This window comes from Copadichromis virginalis, linkage group LG15 (assembly GCF_057382275.1).
Source record: "Copadichromis virginalis isolate Kocher_CV1m ecotype Utaka linkage group LG15, C_Virginalis_male_GT1.1, whole genome shotgun sequence".
Classification (NCBI taxonomy): Eukaryota; Metazoa; Chordata; class Actinopteri; order Cichliformes; family Cichlidae; genus Copadichromis; species Copadichromis virginalis.
Window position 1 is genome coordinate 36,694,081 of NC_140632.1, and position 22,046 is coordinate 36,716,126.

Sequence of the window (22,046 nt, forward strand, 5' to 3'; positions counted from 1 at the left end):
AATAGCTTTAATCACTCTTGTCTATAGCTACCATAAATCAGTGTGATATGCATAAAATTTACTGATTTGTTTTTGTTTTTCACTCTTCCACACTTTTACATTGCAGTGTTAAAAATCTGTTTACTGTACTTTATGGTCAAGTGGTCCAATTTTCACAAATTGTTGAAAGTTGTTTATTTTAATTTGTGGTACAATTAACTGAGCCATGAGTGTGTGTGTACAGGTGGCTTTGATCACACATCTGTGTGACGTTTTCAGAAAGTGGTTTAAAAATGTTCATTCTTTTATATCCACTGGCTTTGGTTGTTTGGACCAGGTTTGGGCTTATTGCAGAAAACAGTTTTATTAAAACAGGAAGATTTTGAAAGATTCAGTGGAATACACTTTTACAATGTCAAAATTTCATTTCTTACAGGGAAATACATGTAAGTGAGCCTGATAATTGTATTATTATTTATTTTATTTTATCATTATTTCACAGACTCTGTTGGAGGGCTTAACAGGAGTTTCAGTTTCCACATTCAAAATGTTAGCATCAGTATCTAAATCTTTTCTTAAAAGTTTGGGCAACAATGTAATACGCTTACTCTGGAACACAGCCAATCCAGAAAATGTAAAAACACATATGCTCTTTCTTGGCAATCTTTATTAAATGAAATGACCCATAAAGTTGGGCATTACCCAAAATATTTTCTATCAAATGGAGAACGATTTTACAAAGAAAACCAGATGTTCTATGCCTACACATCTGTAGGAAAAGAAATAGTATGAAAATACATTTTCAACTTGCTTATAAAATACATTCGTTTACAATCCAATAGATTTTGGTATCAAGTGACAGGCAATTTAACAGAGAAACATAAAAAGGTTAGGAGCTATTAAGGTCAAGACACATAATGAAGGGCTGATATTTTAACGCAGTCTTTCTGATTTCTTCTCAGGTCTGATAACGCTGGTACTCGCCATGACGGCTCATAATTCAGGATTACATTATCGTATTTTATTTCACCTGGACAGTGATGATCATGTTACAGCTCTGTGCCCTGTATACGTGGCCAATAGAAAAAAATGAGCTCAAATCTGTTTGTTTCAGTTTATGCTGTCCAAAGCTTTAGATTACACTGAATGTATTTAACTGGAGAAAAAACATAATGGGCAAAACTCACACTTAATAATGAAAAAAGTTAGTGCATGTTAGACGTCACATATGTACATATAGGCTGTAATTGCCTTTAATAAAATACAACAAGTTTTGATGGCTCTGCAGTGGAAACACACGGAGGGCTGTTTACATATGAATTATGGTTAATTTGCATATGTAGTAGCTTGAGGTTCCTGCATAGCTGTTGGTATGCACCTGAATAGAGTTAGCACATGCAAGTTAAGCCTACGCTTGCATGCATGTTTGGTTAACTGTGCATGTAAATATGGACGTACAGAGAATCTTTTTTTCTCTTAAGAAATACAGTACTTTTATCCCTGGATTCTAAGTTGACAGCCTGTGCACATACAGTGCACATGCATACCCTGCGAGTGTTTAGTGCATATTGCTACATTTATACAAAGTAACACGTGTGCCGGATTGGGCGGGGTCATCTGAACAACAAGAGAACACAGAGAAGGAAAAACAAGAGGCTGGAAGGTGTGTTCACAGAGCCAGAGGAGGAATGAGTGTGACGGTGCGTGTGAGGAGGACAGTTTGTGTAAGGCTCCAAACAGGTAGCGTAGGCCATGACATGTGCCACATAATTCTGCTCCTTTACACCATGGAACAGGTGAGCCATTGGTCCTTTGGCATAGATGGCCACATCCTCCCCACCATGTGTCTCAGCATCCAGTGGCACAGCAGCCTGCTGCATGTACTCCTCATCATCTAAACAAAAAAAATGTGTAGCCAATCACCAAACAACCTTTCAGAATAAGTAGATGTTTCAGCGTTTCCATTAATTCACCATGATGACCTTATACACTCTACCTTACTTACAAATTCATAAACTGTCATTGGGATAAGAGACATACATTAGATTGCACTATTATCACACTTTCCTCATGTATCCTGTGGCACAACTGTGTTTTTCAAATCCTCTGTAATTTATTTAATCAAACTTAATAATATAATTTTCACAAACCAGAAAGGAATCTAAATCCCTTTGATTCAGCGACTAACGCGAAGCAAAGCGTGTAAAAATACCCCCAGTGGATGTATTTGGAAAATGACTGCAGTCTTTGTTTTGCTCTGGTTAAAGGGGCCTTTTAAGCATTGTGCAAAGGTTGAACCTTTATTCTCTTTTATCTCTACATCTCACAAAAACTTTTTGGCCTCATACGCTTACATTAATCATATAGATGTTGACTTGCAGGGGATAGGTGCCAGGTGGGCTGAGTGTACACTGGTTCCCAGAACAAGTATATTAAAAAGAGAAGGCATTTTTTTCACCTTAAGTTACACACACTTGTTCAATGACAAAAAACACACAGTGTAGGACAAGGAACATTGCTGTTAACCTTCCAAAGTACAGGAGACCTGTGCAAAGAACTAAACAGAAGACAGAACCATGAATCCGTAAATAAAATGACCATCATAATTTATCTCTGCTCCCTAGAGAAACATGCACAAGCCAACCATAACCGCATCGCTTCAAGGTGTCTGTGTACACATCAGCACAGACGAGTGCCACAGCTGAAAGATATTAATCTGTACTTACAGTAATCCACCAAAGTGATGTTCTCTCTAGTTCCATTTATATGGACGTAACCCGGGCCATTGGCATACAGGATGCTAGTGAAAGGCATTTGGTCGTCAGCTTTCTTTGGGGCTAATCCTGAATAATAAAAATAAAAAGAATGTAGGTAAGGAAGAGGCTAGTTCCAGTATTCTTCACAAGTGGTCCGTCTGCACCCTTTTTTTGTTTTACCCCTTTTTTCGCCCCTTGTACTTTTAATTTCACACACCAGGGCATGATTTTCATGCTAGTTTGAACCCACAATGCCTTCACGTGGCAGTGCTTTGAGTCATACCAAAGATGGGGTTTCCTCGAGCTGTGTTGCCACCAAAGGTGAAGACATGAGAGTGGTCAGCAGTGACCACAGTCAGTGTGTCTGATTCTCTGGTGAGCTGTGCAGCACGATGAATGGCACGGTCAAACATCACAGCTTCTGTCAGTGCCAGTTTGGCAATGCCATCGTGGTGACCGTGATCGATTCTCCCTCGTAACAGATAACAGAAAAGAGATTTAGACATTTAATATTTATTTCATTGTCTTGCAACTTAAGGAATTAAACCTCATTAAACTGGATCCACAAGCTAAATAATTAAATGAGTGTGCTTGCTGAGATTTTACATTACAAAATTGTTTTATTGCACTCATCTTCCACAAACAGGAAATATCCTTTTGGATTTTTCTTCAGTATTTGAATAGCCTTTTCTGTCATCTCCACAATGGATGGATCACGCGTGCTATTTCGGAAAACCTCAAATCTCATGTCTTTGGGCTCAAACAGACCTAGAAGCACGAACAAACAAGAAGAAAATGTTCATGTTGGACCAAAATGAATAAAAAATATGCAGCAGCACACAGCAATGTTGTGGTTAATCCAAACTGTCAGTTAGAACAAAAAAAAAAAAAAAAAAAAAAAAAGGAAACTGAAAGTCAATTTCAAAATATGTTAGAGTTGAACAGCTAAACCTTCTGACCCCGTCTGTAGAGTTAAAATCAGCACTGCAATCTCAGATCATTAATATGAAAATCTATCTAAGAATTGGTACACTTGCTCATTTAAGTTATATATAAGGCAGTTAACAGTTTTAAAGAAATAATTGCTAGCTGCTAGTCAAGCCTTCTCTGTGATGGCTTGTTTTAAAAGTAAGAACACCTTTAAATGCAGCAGATCTAATTTTCTAAATTTATCATACAAGTGGGTAATATGCATAACATTGATAACAAGATGATAACACCTCTGAGCTATTGGCGGCTGCATTGCTGTCATGCACACTGTGTTGTTTTATCACCAAAGCAGTAAGAGATGATACTAGTCAACATCATAAGTATTTACATGTCTATAAAGATTAAAGTTGGGTTAAGTGGACTCCTCTTCTTTCTAAGGCATTTATAAGATTTAATAACTTAGATATATGTAAACAGGTTTATGACTAAATTTTTCCCTACCTTTCTACCAATGTTAATATATTTAATATTCTGCAGTAAGTCTGTATCTGCTCATTAGCAGACCCAATATTAGTTACCCACCCATGAGTCGGTCAGTATTTTTAACATTTATCTCATCAAACTCCTTCCTGTGCCAAACATAGTGTGATTTCTTGTTCTGAAACACAAACCAGAGGAAACGTGACTCTGTGAGCTGTCGTGGGGGAATTGAGGAAATATTTGCACAATAATTGTCAATAATCCTACTGGTTTAGCCTTCAGCCACACATCAATGAGGTTCCTCTTGTCTTTGCGGTCCCCCTTGCGGGAGTTGGAGGTAGGGTACTCTGGGTCTGGGGTGCCTTTTGGAGTCATGTACATCCTGCCTCCACCGAGAATCACCTTTAAAAAACAACAACAAGCAGAACCACAAAGATGTTTGGCTTTTCCAACTTTCCTCATATTTCTTTGTACTGACCTTAAAGTTATTGTTAATTATAATCTGACAGGATAATCGAAATAAAACGATAAAGTCATGAACTCTGGAAATCACAATGGAAAATAACTGGGAACACAGAGTGCTCATTTGTATATGGCAATTAAAGATAGGCCAACAAGATCAATTCCATTATTTATTTATTTATTTATTTATTGCAATTTTATAGAAGGTGGTGCAGCAAAACAGGGTTCTAACAGGGTTCTAACAGGGCTGATCGAGCTTACAATCTTTGCTTTAAAGTGTTCGTGTACTGCTCTCATCAAGTAGAGTCATGTGAAATTACACACACACACACACACCCTGACCTCCACTTCTGAGTTGCCTACAGATCAAGTATGGACTGTGCCTGAACGGACATACAGAACTCAAAAGAAAAAAGTTTGGTTCTCTGTAGAGCGTTTCCCGCTGGGCGGTGCCTCACAGCCCTCTGCCTCTGGGAGTGACCCTTTCAACAAAGGAGGCAAGAGGTGGCCAGAAGGCCTGTTTAACAGGTGGGTGCAGCCTGATCTATCTAGTGAAAGTCTAGACAGACCAGGCCAAGATTTTAAACGTCAGGGCATAATAAAAGAATTATCTGGTCTCTACCAATTTATATAAAAGTATTTAAATAAACCCTATTATATAATAGCTACACTGACAATTGATGTTATATCTTATTTGTTGATTGAAAAGAGCCAAACAATTTTTCTTTCTTACATCAATGTCAACATTGGTGACTAGCTGGGTGGCAATGTCGACGCAACCATGTTCGCGAGCACTGGAAGGCAGATCTGCATCACTGTACCAGCTGCGGCTGACAGAGTGGGCGTAGGCGGCTGCTGGGGAAGCATGCTGGACACGGGTGGTGGTCACTATTCCTACTGATTTACCTGAAAAACAATAGAAAACTGCAAATGAAAAATGGATAGAATACAGTACATCCAGGAGTTCACACTACCGGTCAAAGGTTTTAAAACACCCTAATTCTTCCAGTTATTGCTGTTTAAGTTGTTCAAGTCCAATGAATAATTTGAAATGGTACAAAAGTAAATAGTGAATTGCCAGATGTAAAAAAGAAAAAGAAAAGAAAAGAAAAAAAGGTAAGATTACCCAAAACCAAAAGTAATGTACTTTTCAGAATTATACAAAATGTTTTGTTTTCATGGAACACAAAATGGGTTAACAATTTAAAGCTGTTCGGCAGCAGTGGAGGTTGATGAAGCCTTAGAAGCTGGTGCTACTAAGTCCTACAGGTGTTCCAACTTTTCTGGATTACTTACAACCCCATCTGTCTGCATAAAAGTGTGTTGGAACACACTGTGGTACCATACCCTCATGAGCATCAGTTGAACAGTATTGTACTACAGAAAGTAAAGTGTTGCTACAAAATGGCAAGAAATAGGCTATTAATAATGGAAGAGAGACAGACCATCGTAACACTTCAAAATATAGGTCTTTCCCACAGAGAAAATGCAAAAAAAGTCAATGTGTCAATGAGTACAGTTTCCTTCACCATCACAAGGCACTCAGAAACTGGGGCACACTCTGTCAGGTAGAGATCTGGCAGACCCAAAGCAGCAACTGAATCAGAGGACAAGTTTCTGAGAGTTAACAGGTTGCATGACAGACAGCTCACAGGACAACAGCTTCAAGCACAGCTTAATAGTGGTTGCAGTAAGCAAGTCTCAGTTTAACTGTGAAGAGAAGACTTCGAGCTGCAGGTTTGACAGACGGGTCTCAGCAAGAAAGTCTAACATATAAAATGAAATCACCTCTTTCAAATAAATTATCTTGTGTTCTGACACCATTTCTCAACCCCTGAGCCCCTCACACAGTCTGTGTACCAACTTTTATTTTGGAATTAAAGCATAAAGATGATTATTTTTATGATACAAATTATATTTTTTTGTGTACTTTGTACCAAATAGTTTTGGAATTTGTTAGAAATGGGTTTGTGTCTTCTTCTGTGCCAGAGAACTCCAATTCTAAGAACTATCTGTTTTATTGGTGACAATGGTGAGATGATTTTGATAGAGGGAGGTGAGATTTGGAGTTTTCGAGCAGTTACGCTCATAGAATTTGTTGTAGTTACTGCTGTCAACACTACATTTGTAACAGTACAACACAGTACAATACATTATCTCTGTGGACAGGTTTGATGGTTCCATGTTTGTTTATTTATTGATAATTATAGAAGAACAATTTTAAAAAATTGCCTTATAAGAACAATCCACTTAATGAACACCTTATCATGGTGGGGTGGTTTTGGTGCCCTAGTGATCTCCAGCAGTTATGTTATTGGAGGCAATTTGCCCCCATCAGGGTCTCCCAAGACAATTTAGTTCTAGTTGAGCAGCTAGACCAGGGGTCAGCAACCTTTAGCACCCAAAGAGCCATTTGGATGCGATTTCCACGCAAAAGAAAACACTGGGAGCCGCAAATACTTTTTGACATCTAAAATGAAGATAACACTGTATATATGTATATATACATATTTTTTACCTTTATGCTTTGTGTGAACAACTAAGGTGTGTTGCTTAAATCCATGAAGTGCTACAGAGAAAATTAAATTTTATTTATGTAATTAACACATTTTAAACTCTTAAAGAAATATAACAAAAGGAAAGACACCCAGCTGAACTAAAATGATCCATGTAGCAAACAAAAACTGTTGTGAGCCGCCACCTTTATATCACCTTTGGGCTTTTGGAGCCTTGACCAGATTTTTTTAAAAAATAATTGGAAAAAAAGCACCATGCTGCTGAAAAATGAAAAATAGGCGGACGCACCGGAGCGGCACCAGCAATCACGCCTCGCCACCTTAACGTCTGTGCTATCTATGCTGTTGTGTTGGTATGTGTCGGGCTGTGAGCTTTAACACCGGATGTATGTGTACAGCAACCGTGTGTGAAAAGTGGTCAATAAAGAGATGCTGAAAAGCATGTTCATGGAAACATCGTCGGGTCTGCCGTGATATGTTTACAATGGGACTTCTGCTCCTGAACCTCTGCGCACAGCGTCTGCAAATCGGGGCTGTACGAAGTGACTTTCATCTTTACGCAGGACTGTAAGCTGTCATCTATGAGGCGTGAGCGGTGTTTGTTTTTAATATAGTTCACGGTGGAGAACAGCTGCTGACATAATGTAGATCCGAAGATCCATAATTGGCTTACCTGGGGTTGAAAGTCTCAATAAATGCACGGCGTTTCGGCGGGTACACCGGCTTCCACAAGTGTGACGCTTATTTTGAGCGATCAAAAACTAATAGAAGTTAAAAAAGAACTAACATAAATAAAATACACTTCAGCTAATTACTTAAAAAAATAATTTATTTTCCCAAACCACGCGGAGCCGCACTAAAAGGACTAAAGAGCCGCATGCGGCTCCGGAGCCGCAGGTTGCCAACCCCTGAGCTAGACTATGTGTAGACCTCTATGAAGAAAACATTAGTGGTCTGTGTTACCTCAGCCATATTTGGTTTACCTGCAGCCAAGGGTGCATTAAACGATTTAGTATATCGACACATGATGCAAATAAACATATATGTGACAAAAATATAGCAAACTCAATCTAATGTTGTGACACGACAACATTAGCAAACATTTGCAAACAACAATGCAAATTCACTTGAAACATGCACATGCCTTGACAGACAACCCTGCACAAATTGCATGTCATAAAGTGACCACAGGCACAAAGGTCAAGGCAGATCAGCGTGGGTGGTTCTCCTAACTGTATATATATTTTTTGAACGTTGAACCGTAATTGGCAAGCAACACTGAAGTAGCTTGTCAGATTATTGCTTTATTCCACATATTTTATTTTAAAGCATTACATATCTTAAGATCAGAAAACAAACTGGTTGACCTGTCCTTTACACAGCAAACTCACTACTTGACCAAGCAATCAACTGTCTTTACCTTGTGCTTTAGCGCGCCGCAGAACTGAGTAGACCTCATTACCAAAGGTGGTGTTACACTCGTAGGCCACCGCTTTAGCGCTGAGTCCTACTGTCTTTGCATTGGCCTTCACACCGCAGTGGTAGGCTGTAGCAGTGCTGGCACTGTCTGCTACCTGCTTGTCCACACTGTAGGTCTACAGAGTAGAAACAAAAACAGCATTAAAACAGGATAGCATCAAACACAGATGGACCATGTCATTATTTTTAGAAGTGAAATCTGCACATGCACATTTGGGGAGCTGAGATATTTTATGCATTCACTGCATATTGAAAGTAGCATTTTTGCTTCTCCCCTGAGAAAAATTGCTTGAATGTGCTTCATGTTCTAATGTGTTAAGTTGAAATGACTGTCACTTAAGTTGCAAAAGTTTCTGGGGATGATCTAAAAGATGGAGCCAGCTAGAATGTGTTATATCAGATATGTTCTCTTTTTGATTATAGGTTGGGATATCAGAGGCACCAAAGACACTAAACACTGATTCCTTCTTTCAACCACACAGTGATTTAGGGATTATGTTCAATCCAGGATGATGAGTTTAAATCTGTGTTCACATTTTCTACCACAGTGTCAGCATTTTCACTTCAGCTGTTGATTGCATTAGGATTTCTTTTTTCACGTGAGAGTTTGAGTGGCATGTGTCGTGTTAAGGGAACGAAGCATGTGAATAAAAAGACACGTTCAAGCCCCTGATCAGCCTTCCTTATAAAGGGGTATTCACCTGCAGTGCAAATCTGTCTTTGTCTCTATGATAGTTCTACTTCATGTCTCTGTACTGATTTACCAGGTGACTGTATTTCTACCATAAACACACACTCAAACACACACGCACATTTTACAAGAATGTGAGTGAAAGTGGGGAAAAATTCAAAGGCCACAGAGAAAAGGTACGTTTCTGTGAGCTGTTGCTAACCTGGAATGTGTTTTGAAATTTGTGTGAAAATTCCCCCCTGCTTTGTCACTTTCTTCACCAGGAGGAACACCTTTTTTAGGATAATGTAACAGTAAAATGCAATAATTTTCAAACACAGTAAGAAATGTTTTACTGCAGGTTTGAAAATACAGAGCTATTTACTGGTTAATATGTATTCCAACCTTCCAAGGAATTACATAAAAGCATTTTTCCTAGCAACCAACTGACCAACTCTAGAGAAAAAAAAGTTAAAAAAAAAAAAAGAACATTAGATGTAATGTGAGTGGATACAGTTCAGTACAGGCCACAGAAGAACAAGAGCACACATTGGAAAAGTTACTCTACTTCTCATGAGTGGAGAAAGCAACTTAGAAGAACTATTAATAAAATACAAAATGTAAAATACATTTGAAGTGCAGCTGAGGTTATAGGATGACACTTTACTGGCTATTTTGAATTTCTTTCGACACATGAATAATTAATTGATGAATAATAACTGATGACCTGCAGGTCAGCAGTGCTGTTTTGTCACCTTAGAGAGGGCCACGTATGGAAAGGTGTCCATGGCTAGTATCGTCTCTTCTCCAGATCCACCATCCATCTGACCTCGCAGGATTCGAGCTGCTGACACTGTGGACACGCCCATTCCTGCGAGACAGTGATTGACGACCAAAGGTCACTGACGTGGTCAGTCTACATTATACACATTCACTGGACATTTTATAAGGTTGATAGTAAGGGGGCTCGATTCCCCTTGTTATTTCTTGAGAAATGCCTTAATTGTTCATGGCACACATTCAAAAGGTGATGGATACATTTATACATTTCAATGAGACTGATTCTTAGTCACCAGTGTTTAAATAAGAAAATGCCGAGAGGAGACTAAGAAAGAGTTTTGCATGCAACACAAGAAAACTCTAAAGCAGTGATACCTGTTCCTCATATGTGTACTTATTCTTTGTTGTGGTACTTTACTGTTCTAATGAAAAAGAGCTCAAAAGAGCTCATTTTAAGATACATTTTTTGCCATCCTGTATCTCATTTGACATATTCTGTTAATATCTTAGAGCTTTTTCCAGGGGTAAGAATGTTTATGTTAGATTATGTTTGAAATCAGGTTGTAATCTTAAAGTCAATCTTATAGCTTTGGTTTTAGAGTAATGTACAACAATTGTAATGTCATTTAAACTTCCAAACTGCCCTTTTCTACACAAAACCATTAAGGGTTACAGTGAAATTTAAGTTTTCCTTTTGTTTCATTGCACACTAACCATGAAAAGGACCCCTTAGTAAGCAGAGGTTTCAGTTCATTTTTATCTATATGTCACCAAATTACAACAACAATCATCTGGAAGTGAGAATGTTAAGTCACAAAAATGGTATTACAGAAAGTAATGTTGCAGTTTAGAATAAATCAAATGACTCAATTAACATTTTTGGTTCCCTTTCAGTCGATTCACTCGGTACAACACATAAGTATGGGATATCACGCCCTCGCGTGTCCTTTTATTATTATTAACCTTTATTTAACCAGGAAAAGTCCCATTGAGATTAAAAACCTCTTTTGCAAGGGAGTCCTGGCCAAGAGGCGACAACACGTTGAAATTACAAAGTTACATACATATTATAAATAACAATTACATTTTAAAAACATTTTTCTCTGGCTCTCTCAATCTGGACTTAAAAGCATTTAATGAAATAAGATCTGCTATCTTCCAGTCTTTTTGCATCATGTTCCATGTGAAAGGGGCAGCATAAGTAAAAGCCCTCTTTCCCAGTTCAGTTCTGGCAAATGGAACATTGAGCAATAAAAGATCGCTTGAACGCAGGCTGTAAGAAACAGTACTTCTCCGTGTGAGCAGATCGCAAATGTAGGTGGGCATTTGTCCAAGCAGGGCCTTATAAATAAAGATGCACCAGTGAGCAAACCTCCTGGAGGACAACGAAGGCCATCCCACTCGAGCGTACAGATCACAACAATGGGTCAAGGCCCTACAGTTTGTAATAAACCGTAAGGAGGCATGATAAACTGAGTCAATCTTATGAAGACACTGGGCTGAAGAAACCTTTATTCATGCCCTTAAGGCAGATGACGTGTGATGACACGCGCACGACCCCGCCTGCACATATAGCCCCTGTCATCACAGTCATCCCTCAGTTCGATAGCCGCTCTTCACCAAGCCAAACTGCTCAGTGGGGCCACCTTGTGTTGTACCTCGTTCCTCTCCTTCAGGGAACAGAAGTTATAGACATAACTATTCGTTCCCTTTCAGTCGATTCACTCGGTACAACACATAAGTATGGGACATATATACACGCCCTGCAGAGCAGCCACCGAACCGGAATCGGACCACCATATCCTTAGTGAGTGGTAGGCGCATGGCCCCCGCCTGCACATATAGCCGCTGTCATCACAGTCATCCCTCAGTTCTTACGCTCTTCACCTCGCTGAGAACACCTCTGCTGAGTTGGGCTAGCTAGCTGCTGGTAGTTAGCTCCATTGTCTGCCGACTTGAACTTAGCTTAACTGCCCCTGTTGGTGTTAGCCTCCACCACGCAGTTGGTGTGTAGGCTGCCCGCGGAGCACTAATTTCAAGTTTTTTCCCGTGCAGCATTTTGCTTTGCGTTTTGGAATGGACTCCAAACCGAAGCGAGCAAAGCAGAAATCTTCTGTTCGCCCCTGTCCTCAGGGATGCAGTTTCTCTTTGCACGACAGCAACCAGCACGATGCCTGCCCTGTCTGCCTGGGGCCTGAAGCCTGTGCGTTTTGTCGCCAGCTCCGGCGCTCGACCCTGGAAAGACGGGTGACGTTTGTGGAAAAAGTGCTGGGACGCTTGGCTGTCGCACGGCATGACCCTCTCCTTTCCGAGTATGGAGCCCCGGCTTCATCCGAGTCCGAAGACGAGGATTTTCCGGTCGATGTCCCCACAATTAGCTGGGCTGACCACATGGAATATGTTGACGGGTTAGCCGATGACGAGCCGAAACCATGCAGGAGCGCTGACGGGCTTCAGCCTGGGTTGAAGCCCGCCAGCGCTCCCTAGGAAAACGATGACGTACTGGACATTGGCCTGGATATCCATGGTTTGTCGGAGGATGAGCAGGAGAGTTCATTGTCGGCCCAATGTGCCGCCGCTGCTACGCCGGTCGGCCACGATGACACCTCTCTTTTTTTCCCTGTTTTGCCGTGCTGCTGAGAAGCTGCAGGTGGACTGGCCCTCTCCTCCTGCCTTCCCATGTTCCCAGACTTTCTCTGCGAGCTAACAGCATGGAACAAACCTCTGTCTACCCGCGTCACTGTGCCCGGCTATGGACAGTACAAGGAATTGGACGGCGCCGAGGGGGCTGGCTTAGCTAACCCACCCCCTATGGAGCCGTCTCTGGCTGCTTATCCCATAACCATGGTGTCGGCGGCCCCGCAACTCTGCCGTCCAAGTACTGCAGATTCTCTGCTTCGCAGCTGGAGAAGATTTATTGGGCTCAGGCCGGCACTGCTCACGCCATGAGCTCCGTCACCATGCTCCAGACGTACCAGGCAATGTGCCTGGTGGTGCTCGGATCGCTGGTTCCTGATGACATCCCGCTGGCACCTCTTCTTAACGAGGTCAGAGTCGCCACAGATTACATCCTCCGTGCGTCTCGCTGTGCAGTGCTCTCCCTGGGCAGAGGGATGGCGTCGACAGTAGTGGCGCAGGGGCACCTGTGGCTGACCCTCTCTGACGTCCCGGATAGGGACAGAGCTATATATTTGGACGCGACATCATCCCCAGATGTCAGCCCAAGCCCAAGCCCGCAGTTAGCTCTCACAGGCCCACCGCTGCTCTGACGACTGGCAAGAGACCGGCACCCACTGCTGAAGTGAGTGTGCCGCCAGCGAGAGCACATCCTCTGGCATGAGCTCCACGCCAGTTGGCCTGGAGCAAAGGCCCACCCTCGGGCCCCCGGCGGGATCCGACACCTCAGCCTCAGCCCTCCTAGCTGTGGTTTCGAGTGGAGAAGGGGTCCAGCAGCAGGGAGACGCTGTTTTTATCCCTCTGTTGCCGCACAAGAGGTGCCGCTTAAGTTCTGTTCAGGTTGTCAGCCCCAGAAGGCGCTGCACTTTCCTAACACTGTCTCCCAAGCACAAAACTCCTGCACACAAAATGCCTCAGGTCACTCCCTGTTCAGGTGTGTTAAATGTTCAGGTGACCACATAGAGAAAAGGTGCCTCCAACAAAATGTATGAATGTACATGTTTCCATGTTACAATCAATAAAGAGTGTTGTTTATTCTCAAACAATCACAAATGCTCAGCCTGCAGGCAGAATGAGCCAGGTCAGGCAGGTGATGCAGTCCCCTGCAGACAAACTGGGGGGCGACAACGCCCCGCCGACGGTGCTGCAGGTCAGCCGGCTGGCTGCTCACTTCCCTCAGTGGCGCACTTGTGCCCCCTCTCCGTGGGTGCTGCGAACCATTGCCATGGGTTACCGGGTCAAGCCGCCTCGTTTCCAAAGAGTTGTAAACACGACTGTCAACACCGAGGCGGCCATGATACTCAGAGAGGAAATAAAGGCGCTATTGCAGAAAAGAGCAACACGAGTGGTCCCCACTTCGGAGACAGACAAAGGTTGGTACAGCCATTATTTTGTTGTTCCAAAAAAAGAAGGAGGGCCTTGTCCCATCCTCAACCTGCGAGTCTTGAACACGTATCTACGAACGTACAGGTTCAAGATGCTAACACTCAGACAGCTATTGAATGCAGTCGGCCCGGGAGATTGGTTTGCAACAATTGATCTAATAGATGCTTATTTTCATGTGGCTATACACCCGAAACACAGGCAGTTTCTGAGGTTTGTATTTGAGGGCGTAGCCAATGAATACTTAGTGCTGCCGTTCGGGCTGTCGCTCGCTCCTCGCACCTTTACGAAATGTGCCAAGGCAGCGCTAGCGCCCCTCAGAGAGAGAGGCATCCGCATCTGAGCCTACCTAGACGACTGGGCTCTCGTAGCTTGCTCCAGAGAGCAGGCAGAGACACAGCTGTCGCTGGTTCTGTCACACATTCAGACACTGGGGTTCTCTGTGACACATTCAGACACTGGGGTTCTCTGTGAACTTTCAAAAGAGCTCGCTAATCCCGAGTCAGCAGATTACTTTTCTCGGTTTGAAAATATGCTCGCTTTCCAGCCGCGCATGTTTGTCGGAGCACAGAGTGGCCGCGTTTCATCGCTGCCTCGCTCAGTTTCAGCTGGGAAGCAGACTGCGTTTCCAGACGATATTAAGCTTGTTGGGCATGATGGCATCTATGATCGCCGTGGTGCCACTTGGACTGTTAAAAATGAGAGCGTTTCAACGCTGGACTCTCTCTCACCGTTTGTGTGCATCGCGTCACCTCCGGAGGAGGCTGCCGGTAACCGCGTCTTGCATGCTAGCTCTCCGTCCTTGGAGGGAGCCCAGGCTGCTGCATCAGGGCTCTCGGATTGGGAGGGTGTTGTTTCGCAAGGTGGTGTCCACAGATGCTTCCCTAAGAGGGTGGGGAGCGCTTTGCGAGGGTGCATCAGTGAGAGGGATCTGGTCCGCAGCCCAGCGCGAGCTGCACATCAACCACTTAGAGCTGTTAGCAGTGTTCTTAGCTCTAAAGCATTTCCGTCCAGTCCTGGATGGCCAGCATGTCTTAGTCAGGACGGACAATTCAACAGTGGTGTCTTACATAAACAGGCAGGGAGGAACATGTTCTCTTCCCCTGTTGAAGCTGTCTCACTCTCTGCTGTTATGGTGCAGTGTTCATTTTCTGTCTCTAAGAGCCACCCATGTCCCGGGCCACCTGAACCTGGGGCTGGACCTTCTCTCCAGGGGGGGTCCTCTGGTGAGAGAATGGAGGTTACACCCTTAAGTAGTGGCTCAGATTTGGGATTTATTTGGCAAGGCACAAATAGATCTTTTTGCTTCCAGGGTAAATACTCACTGCCCCCTGTTCTTCTCCATAATCGACCATGATGCACCCTTGGGCATGGACGTGCTAGCGCACCAATGGCCAGACGTGTATGCATTTCCCCCAGTGGAAATGATATCTCCAGTTCTAGAGCGAGTGCATCGGTATTCCCTCTCTCTGATTCTAGTGGCCCCTTGGTGGCCCACAAGGTCGTGGTATGCGGAGATAATCAGCCTTCTAGCAGCAAGTCCTTGGCCCCTTCGGTGGCTCATGCTGTCCTTTCTGCTGGGTCTACCACTCACTAAGGATATGGTGGTCCGATTCCGGTTCGGTGGGGCGTGTATATATGTCCCATACTTATGTGTTGTACCGAGTGAATCGACTGAAAGGGAACGAATAGTTATGTCTATAACTTCTGTTCCCTGAAGGAGAGGAACGAGGTACAACACAAGGTGGCCCCACTGAGCAGTTTGGCTTGGTGAAGAGCGGCTATCGAACTGAGGGATGACTGTGATGACAGGGGCTATATGTGCAGGCGGGGTCGTGCGCGTGTCATCACACGTCATCTGCCTTAAGGGCATGAATAAAGGTTTCTTCAGCCAGGACACGCGAGGGCGTGATATCCCATACTTATGTGTTGTACCTCGCTCCTCTCCTTCAGGGAACAGAAGTTATTGACATAACTATTTGTTTTATTTACTATTATACCTTCTTTTATCAGTCCTCTTACATCTATGTCAAAGTGTGTACAGGCTGTATTGAGGACACTTCCTTGACTGTTAAGCTCACCCTTTAAACATATAATATCTGTGTGAATTACTTACTTAAATAAGCAAGGAGTTTATGAGTTTTCTCAAAGAAAAGAAAAAAAACTCACAATATGTGAAGTTCCAGCTCAGTTTACCCAAATGCGTACTTTCTCTTCGTCACAGTGCTTTTACAACATTCACAGTAGCTCAGGTAAAATACAATCATCACACAGACAGGAACAGTACTTTAACATTTCAAGTTCCAGTCGAATCTTTTAGATGATGTGAACCATCCTTTCTTGTATTATGAATCAACCTTATGTAAATCACTTGTACTTTATTTGAACACAATAAGGGAGAAGCAGCTCCTCATTAGCTTCTGTGATGCATTTACTTCACACACCTTAAACTAGATGTTAGAGTTGTCACAGTTAACATTTCTCATGTTACCATGTTGTATTTCTAAAACCCAGCCTCAGTGTATGTCCTGTAGACTCTCAAATGGAAACACCAATATCTAGATCTAGATATTCATAAATTTCACCAGACCAGCTTTAATCCTAAGCTTTTGTTGTTTTTATGTGTTACATAAAAAAACGTTAACATTTTATATTTTCAAGTGAAAACACAGTGACATGTTTTGTTGAAGAAACAGTCTGTCTTCTAGTTCTCAGAGGTTACCGTTAGTTTTTCAAACACATTCGTTTTCATTTCTGTCTACGTGGTTTTTATGGATAAAGTGATTTTCAATAGTACAAGCATGTTTAACTTTTTGTTGCTCTCCAGTATAAATGCAGGAACTTGTAGGCTTTATTTAAACTGTCACAATTTACTAAGCAATGTCAAAAACAGGGTTGACCCATGACGCATCTGAACACTCCTGGAGAAGCCCGAAGCATTGTACCTCCTTAACTAAACAATCAATTTGTTGCCTGTTTTTTGCTATGGTGCCTACAAGTTTTCCTTTGCTGCTGTAAGCCCTTTACCATTGTATTTAAAAACCCTACTGTGGTGCATTTAAGTTTCCCTTAAAAGTCACACTCATAAAATTAAGAACAGGCTTAGGGCAAAGCAGGGCAGGAGAGATGTGTAAAGAAAACTCTGCTCACCGACCACCCAGAAATGCGACTTGATGGGTATGATTTAAAGCAGATATTGTTTGTCTTTAACACAAAAAACATTCTCACATCTTTGTGCCTTTAATCAGCTTCTCCCACCAAAACTGATTTAATCCCTCACCAGTCATAAAAGTAACAATTAATGGCAGAACAATTTCCAGCCAAATCTAATGCAGATGGAAATTATTCTCAAATGTCAATAGCTGCCTGTAGATGTTGCAGTGTCAGACTACAGCGCTACAGAAGGACACTTTGTTATCTCAAGAGTGGATCTTTAAGGTGGCGCCCCCACTGATGTTGATACTCTAAGATAACTAAGTTATCTTAGAGTATCAACTAATGTAGCAGCATAGCTAAAAGACAACTGCTAACAACAAACAATGCACTCTAAAAGAAACAAATGGCTCTGTAAGAGCTGTGCGAAAGAAAAAAAATGCACACTTTTGTTTGTGTTTGACATTTTTATCCGATTTATTTCTTTTTCTTTAGATGAAACTACATTAATCTCAGATGAAGCAGTGCTATGCTGCTATGTCAATAATGGGAATTCCATTTGAAGTTGGAAAGTGGAATTTCCAAGTTCCCAGTCACAATCTTCGACTGGAATGCTTCCTCAAATCAGAATTTCAACTGAGAAAGTCAGGACGGCACGACTAACCCTGATTTAATGATCCAAGATGGCGGATGTGCATAGGAACATTAGTAAAACTGTAAAACTTGTGATCTGTAGGATCACTGCTATGTATTTGTAACTCACTACATAAACCTCATGCATACATGAATGTGCTGGGGCAGTGTGTTTCAGGGCAAAAAACAAGTATACACAGTAAACAAATCTTGTGTTTACACACAGTAAACAAATCTTGTGTTTACAAACAGTAAACAAATCCTGTTTTTCCTCGCTTTTCCGAAATGACTACTGGAACGCAGCTCCCAGCTCTGACATCTGTCTTCAGAGGTAAATGCAGTACAGTATAAGCCTCTTACACAGTTTTGTATCATTGCATCTGGGTTCTGGTACTTAAACTGTGTGACAACAGTGGCAAGAAAATATCCCCACACCATTATTCCATCACCAGTGTCCTGAACTGTTGATACAAAGCAGAATGGATTCATGTTTTCATGTTGTTTATGCCAAATTCTGACCTATCGTCTGAATCTTGCAGCAGAAATCGAAACTCATCAGACCAGGCAGCACATTTCCAATCTTGGGTTGTCAAAAATCGCATGTAAAGACTGTAGCCTCAGTTTCCAGCTGGCAGCTGACTGGAGTGGCACCTGGTGACACCATGGCTGAGTGGGTCACACACCAGATACATGAATGGCTCTACATTGCTAAGGAACAAAGCAAATACTTATTTTCCTTGATTTTGTGACTTTCTTACTGGAACATCTTAACTCAGGAGTGGGAGTCACTCTAAGCCCACCATCAAACGTCCAGGGTAAATGGAACACAGAATAATCCTAATAAATACATTTGTGAATCATTGTTTCTGGGTTTGAATACTCTAACTGTGTGACAATGCTGCCATTATAAGGTCAAGATAGAAATTATAACATTGCTAATTGTTGCACTATTAAAAAAAAAACAAAAAAAACCCAACAACAACAGCATCGCTGATGTCTGACTTCCAATAAAGACCTCTACTATTGCATCCTATCTGTGAAAAGGCAAAGGTGCTAAACTGTGACACATGTGTGCCTGGTCACAGTGGACTGGAAAGAATTTTTTTTCTGCCAAACCAACTACCAGCTGTTCTCAGGATGTGGATCTCAGTGATTTTGTTCTTTTCCTTAAAATAAAATCTGAGTTACGGACACAATGGAAGATTCATAAAAATACAGTTTTAAAAGTGGCCCAGTGCTTTGAATGAGATAATGAGACAAAAGATTTTCATTGCCTCCTGTACACTGATCACACATCAACATTAAAACCACTAACAGGTCATCCACATCCCCCACCTGCAGTTCGTCGGTCTTTGACCAACGTGACCAGCCCAACAATCTAACAACCATTGACATCAGAAAGAAAAAGTTCAGGAACAGCTCGTGGAGCACAGCAAAGAGCCAAAGGCTTCCAACCTCCCGTGATCCAAAACTTGATGGAGCATCTCTGGGGCAGACCGGAGCAAGCCTGATTATCAGAAGCCTCACCTTTCAACCCACAGGAATGAAAGGATCTGCTGCCAACACCTCACTGCAAGACAACACAGCCTCTGACCTGTCAGCGCAGGTAGTGTTAAAAAATGAAAATCGGCCATTTAAAGTTTAAATGTCTATCACAATGCTACACCAACATATGTCTGTACAAGTATTTTTTTCCACCTATTCTATATTTCGCCCATAAAGTTCCAAAGCACTGCAGTCAAGCTTAATTTTCCCAAATATTTGAACCATATTTGTTGGTAATTGCTGAATGATATTTGATCCTTCTGTTTAGTCTTGGCAAAAAAAAACACAAGAACCCCAAAACCTCACATTGCTTGCCCACTTTGAAAACAGTTTTATAATTATATAGAAATACTGTTACATCATCCACTTTTTGTCAGTGAAGTTGAAAGTAATGCATTTTCTACTAAATCTTTAGCCACAGCCGTGCCAGCACTGAATGCTGGTTAAAATTGATTTCTCAGAAGCTTACCGTCACCCAGGAACAGGATGATGTTCTTGGCCTGGTGCTCCCGAGGACGTAATCTGAGCGCAGCATCCAGTGTCGCCCTTGCTTGTGCATCCCAATATGCCGGCTCTTTCTCAATCTCATACAGGGCTGCTCCATAGAAACATGCATGGAGAAAGAATGAATGAGATGTAGGTGCAGTCTTGGATATGAGTAGATCTCAGAGATTTACAGGTAAACAAGCAGGCATGTGTGTGGGGCTGACTGTTTAGGGTTTGTGCGTGGGGGGGTTTCCATGTGCAGAACTTCATAAGAATTCATGTGTGTGCGCGAGCACACATTTTTCTCTCTTTAAGGTTAATGCCCTGACATATGCACATGTACTTTACCTTGATTCAGACAAGAAAAACAGGTTTCTTAAAAGGTGTCAAAGTGATAAAAACAGCCTTGAAGGCACTTTGATATCTATCCATTCATGCTCACGGAGAAGCTCTAGGGGGGAAAACAAAGCTAAAAAAGAAAATTCCTTTTGCCACACACTAAAACAAGGAAAGACAAACAGTCCATCCCAAAGTTTACATAAACAAGTAGACACGGACAAAAATACACTGACACCAGCTTATGTTCATCTTCAGCCACTGGCACCCACACACCTGCATTTTCAAAAGCAGTCTGTCTTTACTCACAGTCCCAGTTTGAGGTTACCTGCTTGAGTCTGTGTGTCCATTTTCCTCCCCACAAAGTGCTACTAATATCCCAACCTCAGGCAGCAATAATAACTCTGACGTCTCCTCACCTTGGCTGTCCATAGCGGCCCGGCTGGCAGGCATCAGGATGGGGCCCAGCAGGATAACCAGGAGACTGGGGACCCTGTAATGTGGTGTCAGCATCTCTGTTCCACACGACCTGGAAGCTGGAGAAATTGACACAGGCTTTCAGTGCAGACGTAAAGGCAGAGGAGGCACAGGCAGAGAGTGTGGCTGCTGAGACCTCCGGCCCTGCCTTTATAAAGCCCCGCTGGGTGTGTGTAGTAAGGAAGGGCCCAAGCCAGCTCATAGGCTTAGAGCCACAAAAGAGGGACGAGTGAGTGTGAGAGAAGGAGGAAGAGCAAGGGAGAGAGACAGAAAAAGAGGACCACACAGGAGCTGCACAGCATCATAGAATAATTCTTGAAAATGCACAAACCCCATTTTATTTTATTTTTTATTTTTATGATTTTAAATGTTACACCTTTTTTTCCCCTCCCTTCTGCAGTACATTTCCCTGACTCCCCTGTTTTGTGTGTGATTGTGATAGAGATCTCAATTATTCTTTGATGTGGTATGTGCCTTCTGGATCTTTTTAAGCTGCAGTCCCTTTAACAGAAGGAAAAAAAAACCCCAAAAAACTATCAATTTATGCTGGCATCCATCATTTTACAAATCATTACTGTGTCCCTTTCAATTTCGTCCCCCCACCAATCTCTTGGACAAACACTCAAAAAAGAATGAAAGGGAACAAAGTCCAGCTTAGTCTTGAGAACATCATAATTGAGTCTTGATGTCTTCTGTTTTTTATGTCAGGAAAACGGTCACATTTCCATTTCCCTCCCCTGAATTTTTGCATTTAAAAGACCCCAATATTTTCCCTCTCTGGCTAAGTCAACTTGGCCCGTTTTTCTGTGGCAAATGAAGCAGGGTTAGCATTTTTCTTCTGTGAGGTAGTGGAGCCCGACTGCAGAATGAAAATGTCTCCTCTCTTCTATGCAAACACAACAGTTAATGTGTGAAATGAGGTGAGCTGGGCCAACTTTGTTCCGCACGGCCAGAAGCATCAAATTCCCGGTGAACAGCTCCCGCCTTCTTGAACGCGGTGTTGTTACAATTCTTCTAGAAGATCACTGCTTTCTGCCAACCGCTCATGCGTTGCCAACATTGGTTTGCAGTTAGTCACATGTGCCTAATCAAGACTGCAATAAAATCATAAAAGCAATCTGGGTAGAGAGGCCTCACATGATGTAGCCCACACCACATGAACTGGAAATACCAGTGGCATGTGCAAGAGCAGGAAAACTTGTGTGAGCATGTCTGAGTATTCATTTGTTATGGGTTTGCCCCAGAGAGAAAGTCTAGCTGGGAAAGTCAAATTAGTGTAAACACCTGGTAGCTGCTTAGGACTCA

General features: G+C 42.3%; 1 protein-coding gene across 1 annotated transcript; it reads right to left on the reverse strand.

Annotated features, from left to right (window-relative positions):
* Positions 1-12: 12 nt before the first annotated feature.
* Positions 13-20,851, reverse strand: alpi.1 (alkaline phosphatase, intestinal, tandem duplicate 1). The gene is made up of 11 exons (XM_085433190.1): positions 20,684-20,851; positions 19,912-20,037; positions 10,028-10,143; positions 8,544-8,718; positions 5,341-5,513; positions 4,413-4,547; positions 4,248-4,323; positions 3,369-3,503; positions 3,019-3,210; positions 2,706-2,822; positions 13-1,873 (listed from the first exon to the last, which is right to left on the reverse strand). The coding sequence occupies exons 1-11, from the start codon at positions 20,775-20,777 to the stop codon at positions 1,593-1,595; spliced, it is 1,620 nt and encodes a 539-aa protein (XP_085289316.1). The 5' UTR covers positions 20,778-20,851; the 3' UTR covers positions 13-1,592.
* Between the last annotated feature and the right edge of the window lie 1,195 nt (positions 20,852-22,046).